Source organism: Hemicordylus capensis, chromosome 5 (genome assembly GCF_027244095.1).
Source record: "Hemicordylus capensis ecotype Gifberg chromosome 5, rHemCap1.1.pri, whole genome shotgun sequence".
Classification (NCBI taxonomy): domain Eukaryota; kingdom Metazoa; phylum Chordata; class Lepidosauria; order Squamata; family Cordylidae; genus Hemicordylus; species Hemicordylus capensis.
The window spans coordinates 135,940,720-135,953,056 of record NC_069661.1 but is presented as its reverse complement, the minus strand read 5'-3'; the positions used below and the strand labels follow the sequence as shown (position 1 = coordinate 135,953,056).

The 12,337-nt window shown below is 39.8% G+C and overlaps 1 protein-coding gene across 10 annotated transcripts in view; it reads right to left on the bottom strand.

Moving 5' to 3' along the window:
* SCUBE1 (signal peptide, CUB domain and EGF like domain containing 1) overlaps positions 1-12,337 on the bottom strand; it is a 514,482-nt gene that overhangs the window by 98,519 nt on the left and 403,626 nt on the right. For all 10 annotated transcript variants that reach the window (XR_008308378.1, XR_008308379.1, XR_008308377.1 and 7 more), the window contains one exon: positions 5,314-5,430. Coding sequence is in view for 7 of the 10 variants with exons in the window: in XM_053254957.1 (XP_053110932.1) it covers positions 5,314-5,430 (117 nt within the window). In the remaining 3 variants the exon portion in view is untranslated. The remainder of the gene's footprint in view (positions 1-5,313; positions 5,431-12,337) is intronic.

The following is a 12,337-nucleotide window of genomic DNA, read 5'->3' as shown; positions in this document are numbered from 1 at the left end:
CTAGCAAATGTGAATTTCCCTCTCCCCTCCCATAATGAAAGCAGAATTCAGCCCATCCAAACCATCAGGGAATTTGTGCTTATGTGCTGCTTTTGGGGTGCCCAGGAGTGGAAAGTTTGGGCTTTCATGGCTGCCTGCTGTAGGTTCTGCATCTGAGGCATTCCTTGTGCGCATGCATTGGGGCTAGTGAGCAGTTTTGCAGAGCTAAGGGGGGGCAGGGGATGGTGCATGCTCAGGTAAGGACTCTGCCCTTGGCTTGGCTGGTCTGAGACTTGGGGAGATTGGAGGTGGCTGCTGCGACCTTGGGTGTTAGGGGAAGGAGGACGGTTCAAAAGAGTTTCTCCTCTGAATTTTTCCCTGTCACTGTCAGAGTTTCTCCCCCAAGAAATTCATAGTAGAGACTCTGTTCTGTCTTCCTGTGTTTTGAGTTTGTCGCCTTAAAAATAACCTTGGGTAGGGTGAAGCAAAGATGGTGTCCTGGAAGGAAGCACCCAACTAATCGGGTGTTTTCACTCCCGTTTGGTCTAATTATCTTCATTATCAATATGAAGATCAGAATGTGTGCAGAGCTTTCCCTCCCTTGATGCGGGGGGGGAGTCTGGGGAGATTCCAGGCTTGGGAAAGTCTGGAGGACTCTGGATGACCCCCCGGGAGATACCATTCTGCTTTAAGCATTAGGCTGAATGGAGAGAGCTTACCACCAGCCTTGTGAAGGATGACCTTGCTACATTTTCTCTTATCTAATTTCCTATTAAATCTCTGAGACGACTATGGCTTAGTACTGGAATTTAAGTTAACATGATTTCCTGAATTTCCCCCCCTTATACTGTATTTTGATTTTATCATTTTTGAACCTCCATGGACCCTACAGTAGATGAAATGGCATTAAGAGGAAGATTGACTGGGAGAGGAATACAACTTTGGAAGACTGGGAGAGGAATAGAACTTTGCATGACTTACACTTGATTTTTCTGCTTAAGTTCTTGCAGAGCCCAGCATCACCATGCCTTGCCATCTATCCATTTTTGTTTTTCCTATTAAATATCTGAGATGATCACGGCTTTTGAGCTCACAAGATCTTTTTCTTACCTTTCCTTTTTCTGTCTTTACAATTTTTGAACCTCTTACTGACTTTGCCTGAGAGCCCAGCATTTTATTTCGATCAGCTTCTAGTTCTATTTTGAAGAATTTCTGCGACTGGTTTTGCAAAGTGTTTGATGCTCCAGTGACTAATTATTTTCATTTTTGAACTCTAACCACAGCACTGGAATTCTGGGACTGATAAAAATGTTTTATTGCTAGTAATTAAATTCTTTGCTTCTTGTTCAGCACTCTCTGTTTCTGACTTTGAGTAGCATTATAGAAGTTGGGTTGTTTTTTAAAAAAAAGTTTTTAACGGCTTGAATACAGCTGGAACTTGTAGCAGCATTATTGGTTGGGACTGTAGAGACAAATGAAAAGGGGATTTTCAATTTTTGAGCTTTTGATGCCTCCCTCTCATTATATTATGGATTGTGGTGATGGAAAAACAGGGGGAAAGTAATAACTTTGAACATTTTGGCATTCTTTAGAACTTTTGGACTCTCTTTATTTTGGCTGTATGTTAATTAGATGAATATTTTTTACCACTGCTGATGGAGTATAAGTATCACTCAGCATTGTAAACCCTATTGAGAAGTCTGGCTTGAAACTCAACATTTGAAATTGAAATAATCAAAACAGAAGAGCTAAGACTTTCCCATACGTGACCTGATAACACATTCCCCCATGTACAAGTTTCTCTTTGGAGCTAGTTCTGGCAGTGTTTAGTCTCTCAGTATAGCTTCTTTTTATCTCTCTACCAGGAATGTTTTTAAGACTTTCATATTAACCCCTTGAAGGACTACCAAAGATTCTCCTCTGGGACTCTTTATTATTCTGCTTTGATGTTGAGAAGTAAATGATACCCTAGCATTAAATAATATGTTTTTCTTTTTTCCTCTTTTAAATTCATTACCCTTATTATCCCTCCTTTTTTTCATTTGGGGGGAGCTCATTTTAAGGTTAAAACGTATACATTTAGGTTAATATGTTTGGTTTGTTATTTTGGCTATTGTTATATGCTTATTTAATATGAACATATGCATTTTATTCCCTTTGATGAAATAGCGAATTTATTATATTGGTGAATAGGGGAATCTGTGCTTAAAGGCATATAGGGTGTGTGTGTGTGTGTGTGTGTGTGTGTGTGTGTGTGTAAGTTAATAGGTTGAACTTAATTTACCTGAGATAGATTTTATTGAAATCTGAACATTCTCATTGGATTCTCTGTTATTGTAGTTTTCAAAAGTATTACAGAGACTAGGGAAATCAGTTTATACATTTAGTTAATTGATACAATTAGTGTTAAATCTTGTCCTGTATGTGTAATTAGTCTTTTCCAATATGTAGTATTCCCTGTCAATTTAGCAGCTGTTATCAAAAATTCTTGTGAAGAGGGAAATCTTTATACCTAAAGGGTATAAAGGGTTTTTTCTTTATTTTTTCAAATCATGGGTTAAAATCATGGGTTAAAATTGAAGTGTGACTTGATGGTATTGCATTAGATTATGGCACTGAATATATATTCAATTCCCAGAAGATTGAGACTTCCAGATGTATTTACTCTTTGCTTGATTTTTCATTGAGGAACCCCATATTAGTAACTCATAAAATCTTTCCCCTTTTCTCTCTCTTTGAATTAACTTTTTCCTTTCTCTCAAATTCCTCCCTAATAGGTTTTTTCTTTAATAATAGGTTCTGGATACCAGACATGAACATTTGCTTAAATATTTTGTATTTGGTGTGTAATTTTGTTTTGGCTCTGCATTTAAAATAGCTATATCTCATGTCTTTGCATGGTCAATTTCTTCCTCTCTAATAATTAATGTTCTCTTTTTCCTTTTCTAAGTTCTCTGATTTTTTTGGAGAGCCAGATAGGAGGTTCAAAATCTATCTTTGTATCTTTTCTTATTAGACTTTAGATCTATTTTTATAGTTATCCCTTTTGTTTTTAATGACGCCTGCATAACTGAGAATACCTTCTGAGCGTATTGAATTTTCCATGGACTTTTTAGGAGGTAACTAAGTTATATCATGTTAACAAGAAGATAGCCAGCATTGAGAAGAGAGCCAATATGAAGTGATTATTGTGATCTGTCTAAGATCTTGCTGCATGGATTTGGCACAGAGTTCTGCATTTAGTTTTTTTTCTTTTCCTTTTTCCTGTTTATTAGTTTAACACCACTAATGGAGTTTGCATTTATTTCTAACAGCATTTAGTATTGAAACTCTATTCTTTTGCCCAAATTCCTTCATCTGTTATTCACACTATGAAATTAATATTGGAGAGATAGCTTTTTACTGGGGAAGCTTGAAGCAGAAGCTTTTTCATGTTCCTGCTTTATCAGAATAAGGATCTTAAAGGCACTGAATATTTCTGGTGTTTTTCTAGATTTTTGGATTTTTCTTGTCTATCTTGGATTTTATTTGTCCATCAGCTTAATAAACAGCATTATTAATGGAATTTGTACTCATTACTTATATCATTTAGTATTCTGCGTGGGATTTTTTATTTGTTACTCAGGAAGCTGGGATGGATACAATTAGAATATTTATGACTTTTTATAACCATTTTTTAAAAAATTACTATTCAGCACTATAGAACATTCAAACTTCATTTTTTGGGTTAGGTTAGACTCAGGATTTTGAAAGCTTCTGAATAATTTTTATTTTTATTTTTTCATTTTCCATGTTCAGTTATATAGGTTTTAAATCAGATGAAGGACAAAACTGGAGTCAGGAAATTTACATTTGTTGATTTTATTGATCTGTTTTTACATGGACCAGCAAGTGGTGTAGATGGGAATACCTATTGCAGAACACTGTGCTTGAATTACTTATATTATCTAATCTTTTTTGTCATGGTAGAATGGGTTCTCACATCTTTAAACTACATAATTGTTGGATGATCAATTGGTTCAGGGGGAGTTTTCCTTGAGAGGTTTAAAATCCTTTACTGAAGGTTAGATTCAGGTCCTGCTATTCTAACAATATATTAACAATATTTCTTTCATTCATATATATATATATATATATATATATATATATATATATATATATATATACACACACACACACACACACACACACACACATACACACACACAATACATACTACTATTGTTTCTTTCTTATGTATGGGGATCTTTTTTGTTGTTGTTGATGGATAAGATCTGTTTGTATGGACTTGTTGGACTCTCTGAGATGTAACCTTTTCTGTTTCTATAATACTAATAAAGCATTTCTTTTTTGATGATGATGATGATGATGATGATGATGATGATGATAACCTTGGGTGGAGAGTGCTTTTGAGCATGTGCAGAGCTACTGCTAACCGGAGAAAGCTTTAAAAAATGATGTAAGAATAGTGGGCTTGAGTATATGCAAGCAGTCTGTTTTAAATAAAATGATTCATTTCCCAGCCATTTGTAACATCACAGTACATTGTAAATAAATTAGCATGCTGAAAAAAACCTAGTGCTATCTAAGCTGATGGGCTTATATCATCATATATGTGTTCTTTCTCTCCCTCGCTTTCCCCATCTCCCTTTTGCCTCCTATGCTCCCACAGCCTCTTCTCTTTCCTTCCAATTGTGTGTTCCTCCTCCTCCCTCTCTCCTTTCCCCCTTTCCCCAATTCCCTTTTGCCTCCTCCTTCCTCCATATATTGTGCGACAGCCATTAATTCCACACTCCATCTTGTATACTGTTGTATTTTTGGTGCTGCAAAGGTTGCCAAATAACGTTATTCACACTGTGCTTCTGCTACGAAAGAGTTAGGCAATGTCCATTCCTCTGTTGCTGGCTCAAAAGATCTTCTGTGAACAGCTAGAGAGGAACCGCACACATACCTGCTGCAGTCTCACCTTTGCTAAGAACAGGATCAATGTTCCCCGGCAGCACACACACACACAAACACACACACACACACACACTGCTGGCAGCCCAAAATTTTTTGCATTAGTTATTTTCATATGTGTATATATGTGTGTGTGAGAGAGAATTATGCGCACACACTGCCTTTATACTGCCACCCAGAACAAAACTCTTTCCACTCACTGATAATAATTAGAGGGAACACTGAACAGAAGTTTCCTGCACAGAACAGGAGGCCTCCAAGGTCCCTTCCAACTCTAAAATTCTATGATTTTATGTCATAGCTTATCATAGAATTACAAGCAAAATAAATAAATAAGTAAATAAATAAATAAATAAAAAGTCAGACTCTACAAACCTCCACAATGTGTCATTCCATACAATGTGTAACCTTTAAGACACAGGCACTCGAAACTTCCAGGGTAGTTGATGCAAGTATGGTCGCAAGTTCTTTCAAATGAACATTCATCTATATCTTAAGGCAGAGTAAAAGGAAAATATAGTGAGGACATGTGCAACTTTGACAGCTGTAATGTTAATATCCATGTTCAAAACAATCAATGTCTATAATGCTTGACAAACTGGAAAGAGCTTATCAAGAAATACAAGTTTGGGTTTCCTACAGAAAAATGTTTGTGAGAATTCCCAGTACTAGCCCACTCACATGTTCTTCATATGTGTTTCATCTTTTCTTTCACAGATCTGACGTCTGTGTAGGAGAAATGACTGAGTAACCTTAATTAAGAAGGAAAATCAAACGAAATATGCCTTCTGGCAGCAATACACAATTAGACCACAGTGTGTCACCATTGAATCTCTGTCCTATGCTAGACAAGATGTAATTTCAGGTGGTCATCTGTATACTTGGCTTTCAAAAGGATTGCAATATATTCATTATGCTATTAATACTTATATGTTTCCTAAATGTTAATGCAAATCCATTTTCACATTGATGTTTAGGAAGGACCTTCATGTAAAGGAAGTCAGTATTTTTGGAACATAGAAAGTTGCCTTATACTTAGTCAGACCATTGGAACTTGGGACCTTCTGTATGTAAGCATGCAGATGCTTTTCCCAGAGCAGCCCCATCCCCTAAGGGGAATAACTTACAATACTCACACATGTAATGTCTCCCATTTAAATGTAAACCATGGTAGGCCCTGCTTAGCAAAGAGGATAATGCATGCTTGCTACCACAAAACCAGCTCTCCTCCCATAATATGTCCCCATATTGCAGAGGAGAAGGGGCTGAGAGCCAAAGAGCAATGGCTTGCCTAAGGTTTCTGTGGCCAAGAGGGGATTTGAATTGAGAATTTCCTGCTTCACAGCCGCTATGCTTAACCACTATGCTCAAGGTTACTGTAGTAACTTGTTGCTAATGGGAAAGCTCAGGAGAGTGTACCATGAGCTCAGCAGAGACAAAACACGGGATGATAAGCAAATGACTCAGGAACTAACTTAAGGCTTTTATCCCACACATTTAACTCAGTTGCTGTTTCAAACTCATTCAGTTCAAACCAATCATTCAATTTTTGGTTTTCTCCACTATATGGTATAGGATTAAATACTGGCCTGGACATCCTATTTGAGGAATGCACATTATATTGTTGTATCAGCATATGTATTTATACTAAAGAACTCAATTGGTTTAGTATTCATTCTCTCTCCTCATGGAACTCTAGGAACTGTCTTGTAGGTGTTCAGTGCAAAACACATAAATTTGCACTAATGGATTTTGGTCACTGTGGCTTGAAACTATGCATGGTGTGTGGGATATGGAGTTCCAGTGCATCGACTGTTTGCACCAACTATCCTAATGACTACTGAGCTTTTGTCTGTCTTGAATCTGTTTTAATAGTTTGATGGTTTTTAATAGTTTTAACATTGTTATAAATTTTAAATTGTTGTAATGTTGTAATGTTAATGTTAATGTTTACCTCCCTGCTGCTCTTCCCCCCTCTGGTGCTGGACTTTTAAAAATGTTCTTGGAGCGGCAGAGTTCCTCCCTGCCCCCTGACAACGATGGGGGCAGGGGGGGCAGGGAGGAACTCTGCCGCCCCAAGAAGATTTTAAGAAAGTCCAGCGCTGGAGGGGGAAGAGCAGCGGGGAGATTAGTACTATCTCCCCCTTAAAGACACACTCCCCCCAGTGCAAGTCTCTGGGCAGGGGCAGGGGTGGCAGGGAGGAACTCTGCCGCCCCAAGAACGTTTTAAGAAAGTCCAGCGCTGGAGGGGGAAGAATGGCGGGGGGGGGAAGTACTACCCCCCTTAAAGACACACACATACACCCCCCCCGCCGAACCGCCAGACCGGCCGAATTCTGGACCGGTCCAGAGGCCTTTTGTATGGCCCCGGACCAGTCCGTGCACGCTCCCATACAAATATGCTAAATAAATAAATAAATAAATACTAGGGACAATGGTAGTTAGTGAGGGTCTCATCATCTGTCCCTGCTTGCCTCTACGCTATGAACCCTACCTTGACTCCTCAAGTACTTCCTGTAGTGAGTCAGTCCTCTTCCTTTCTTCCTAGAGAGAAGATGGAAACATATTCCTCTCCCCCATATTCATTATGTAGCTGATAGATAGACTAGGTCTTTCCTATCTCAAATGTACTTTACCAGTAAATCAACTTAGTATTTAGATTGTATAACACTCTCCATGCATGTTCTTTAAATACCTGCAACAACTAAACTCTGCACTCTACTCTGTAACTGGAGTGGGTGGCTTCTTTTGTCCTGAGCAGCAGTTCAGATTGTGATCCCAAAAAGAAGGGGCTGAACAGATTGGAAGGACCAGGACTGGACTCAGGACTGGACCCTGACACTGGGCTGGAACTTGGGTCTGTCAGCCAAGAGACCCTAGAACAGGAAATCCTAGAGTCTGCACTTCTTGAACCACCCTGTCCACATCAGGTACCTTACACTCCCCCTGTCCACATGCCAGCATCAGTAACTGACCAGGAGAGTACTGATGGAAAGAACAAGGAGTGCAAAGTTCCAGGTCAGAGGGCTGCCCCTTAAATAATTTCAGTTCTTTCGGTGGGATAGGGAGAATGTGGGAGGGGCAGTCTGAATCTAGGGACATTTCCTGGACTTCTTCCAAGCTCACTATCCAAGACCCTGCATCTCTGGCCTGCCTTGCTGCCCAAGTCTTTCAGATGCTACATGGATTCCTGCTCATCGATAGAACAGAACAGGACACTCCTGACTTAATATCTCATTGTAAATGCCAGTACTATAAATATTTTGGCACATGACTGCCAAAGATACCTTAAGTGTACCCCAGAGCTTGGGCATATCTAATATGGATTTTAAAAAAAACTTTTTTCCTCCTTTGAACAGTAGATCCCTGAGCAAGCTGCTTTTGAAAATAATGCCAATGGATGTGGGGAGAAAGGTAGAAGCCACACAAGAATTGCTCTGCCGCTGTAACACTTGGGGACTGTCTGAATAAGGCGATGGGCTCAGTGCTGGCAATGTCCTATTGTTGCTGCTGCTGGTGCCTCCATTTTGTTGGTGGCAATGACTCTCCTCGTGGCTTGCGCTCTTCCCAATAGAACACTGCCTAACTCCCCTCAATTGTGACATTGTTGATGACATTAGTAGGGCTGTGTCCTCCTGTCCCATGTACCACTCCCAGCACCTCGTGGCATGGGAGAAAGACGGAAGTAGTAGCCTAAGCTACTACGTAGCTTAGTAGCCTCAGCAGTGGGCAGGAGCTGGAGGAGGAGGAGGAGACCCAGCTGAGGGGAGGGTGGAGGAGAGGGAGAGAGGTGGCGCTGGCCACCTGGGAGAGGGCAAACAGGCAGGGACAGGGGCACAACATGCTGGGACGAGCCAGACCAAGCTGCTTGAGGTGTTCCTCAGATGCTGTGGACCAGGAGACATTTGTCTCCCTTTGCCTTATTAACCATACGCCCCAGGATGAGCTCTATTCATCGTGTTTGCTACCTTGATGGATTGCTGAAGCTATATTAGAAACTGAGGCAAGAATAGATTACATCTGCATTCCATGTTAAGGATTTCATTCATGAAGTCATGAATCATGACTTCATTCAATTTGTAACACCTTTTTTTGCTGAAACACTGAATTTTTGTGTTTTCCAAATGTCAAGAAGTAATGATAGAAACACATGGTACATACATTTTTAAATGATATACGCTACTAATTAAGAAATATATTTCTGCTCAGGATATGTTATCAGTTAAGAGAGATGCATTATTTTCTACTCCTCCCATTCTCCAATAGGGTTGCGCAACTCATGAGAAATGAAGCCTAAGCATGTTCGACCATCACACCCACACCCACACACCATGCCAATTAATGTGGAGAAGACCCACAGATCACAATATATATTCTACATGAGGGGAGGAGCCTGAACCTCATTCCTGTGCCTCCACTGTTGGGCCCATGTGCAATCTACTTCTAGAAAAAACACTTTCTGAACAAATGGGGCATATACTTAAAAAACCTTTAAAATATACTTAATAATAAACAGTAAACAAGTTCAACTCAAAATCGGCATTGTACACCACAAAGAAGTTTAGTAAAACCAAGTACATATAGCCGGACCTATAAATCCATGATCATGGAAGTTTTAGTCAATAGAAAACATTTCAAGGTAGCAAGACTAATTTCTGAATTCTTTGGCTCTTAATCCTTGACACATTAGCATAAATGAAATGAGATAGACAAGGAATACATGTAGGGAAAAAGGACACTGGCAAACAAATATATTTCTGTCCTCCAGTGATTTGTTCATCAGTTGCAAGCGAATGTATTTATTTTAATTAGATCATCACATTTCTGATTCTTATGATAATTAGTGTGTTTAAAAAGCATGTTAATACAGTAAGCAGGTATTTTAAATTAAAAAGCAGCACTGCCTTGCCTACCTTTCTCTGCTCTCTCTTAAAATGGTAATAATGGTCTGCATTTTCTGCTCTCTTTCTGTATATAAAATCACCAGTGTGGTGGAATTCAGCACTGACCATACAAAAGAGAAAACTATTTCAACTACTTATTCTGCAGAAAAGCAAGCTATTATGAGTTAAGGGAGGGCACGGGACTCTCTCTTCCACTCCTCTTCAGGTTGCAGGGTATATGCTCTCAGTCAATCATTGATTTCAGCCATTTGATTTATTCAGGTATTTGATTGTCACTCTACAAAGCTATGTCCCCTTCTATTCTTTTAAAGCCTACTAAGTTTTGGCAAACAACAGTGGTGGTCTGTATCGCCACCACTGGTATGAGAGGACTGCTAGTGTATCTAACTTCACAAAAGTTACTAAAATTGAAGTTTGTCAATTAACACACGTTTACATGTTAATCTTGGACAAAATGATTAATTGATTTTAATGGTGTTTTAATGTAAACCGTCCTGAGCCTTTTGGAAGGGCGGTATAAAAGTTATAATAATAATAATAATAATAAATAAAGTGTTTGAATCATTGCCCCTTTTCTACAGATGAAATTGACAATACATGGTGCTTAAAGACAAAGATCCATGGCGTTTTCCTAGAAATTGATGGAGACCATAGCCCTGTTCAGGCATAAAAAAATACAGGCGCTGAACATGTGTAGCATGCTTGAAGTGGGTTCAGAAATCTTGTCCCCAGCATGTCACCAATGCGTCACTCATCCTCCTACCCAGGCTCTTCACACTTAGGACGTTTGCCCTAAGCTTGATTGCTGTGGTTTCCATGATCAGCAGGCATGGGTGTACCATTAATGAGACAAAGGGAGACAAATGTCTCCTGGCCCACAACCTCAGATCCCTCTCCAGTCCTATAGCCAGGAGTGTGAGCTGCAGTCCCCCCAAGCAGGTTTTATGTGACCCGTGATTTCCCTTTTGTCAGTTGGAGTGAAGCAGAGTGGCAGTGGCTGCAGAAGTTGCAGAGAGGCTTTGTGATTTTTCTCCTCCCTGCTTCCCGCATTTATGGAGTGTGTGTGTGTGTGTGTGTGTGTGTGTGTGTGTGAGAGAGAGAGAGAGAGAGAGAGAGAGAGAGAGAGAGAATGTTTGTGCCTGAATGTTTGTGCCTATTTTTAACTTTTAAAAATGATTTTAAATGATTGGGTTCTTCCCTCTAAGTCCTGATGACCCATGCGAAGTGATCTTCTTCCAACTTGCAATGAGTAATTTTCCTCTTTGTGGAAAAGAAAGCGTGGTGGCGGCAGGGGATTTATTGATTGGTTGTTTGGTACCGTAGTTGTCGAAAATATATTCAATTGTTTTTCAACCAAACAAGTTCTCAGAAACAACAAAAAACCTACCTTCCTTGCTCCCAGAATAGCTCATAATACTTGAGGGTTGGGGGAAGAGTGGAGCTAGCCCAGCATCCTTCCTGATTGTTTGTTAATTTTAAGCTTGTTTGCCTAGAGATTCCTTCACCTGCCTTTTCCAAATGAAAAATATTGTTTAAAAAAATAAAAATCCCACCATGCTACAACCTTGACAAAAATGGTTAAGCTTGGAACAGAAGCAACATTTGGAACCCACAGTAGGGGAGGAGAGCTGGTCTTGTGGTAGCAAGCATGAATTGCCCTCTTGTACTTCACAAAGCTGCTACTGTTGTATTATTTGGTTCTGCTGTTGTTTACACTTTGTAATTGTAGTCTCCTGTCTTTTGTTAAACTGCTACACTATATTACATGTAACCTTAATGTTCTTCTGCAACAGAGAATGGGGCCAGGAGAAGGAGAGGAAGGCAGCAAGGGGCCCCTTTTAAAAATCTCCTCTCAGGGTCCACTCCAACCTTGGTATGCCCCTGGAAGATGCAGGATTTCCAGACCTGCTTCAGGCACACTACATATATTCAGCACCTCTATTTTTTTTTTTAAACTCCTCAACAGGGCTATTGTACCCAACTGTAAGAACACACTGTACAGAATAGCTATGTTGTGTAAACCACTTCAAAAACTCTTGGCAGACATCAGGAGATTGGGAGTGGGTAGCATTCCTCTTCTCAGCTGTGTGCTTCTCCAGCATCAATTGCCCATGCCTGACTATTGAATCTAACATCACCAATTGTAACCATAATCATGGTTAATGTTAACCAGATTCCCTCTTAACCACAATTTGATAACTTTCAATCCCAATTTCAAACCCAAGAGGACACCCTTATCTCTTAGTTCCTTCCCAATCTCTTAACCTTATTGCAGAGCACTACATTAATGTTTGCCTACTGTGTCACTTTTTAATCTGGGCTCCATTCACAAGTCGTCTTCTCCCTACCTTCTTCACTTTGCAGCTCCCTGAGCTCCCCGAGAAGTCATTCCTGAGAGCTGAGGAACCTTTGGCAACAATGTGAAATGCAATGCAGGTGGCAGAAGGAATTCCCAGAAACCAGATGGAAGTGCTTTCTACCTGTGATAGGAATGT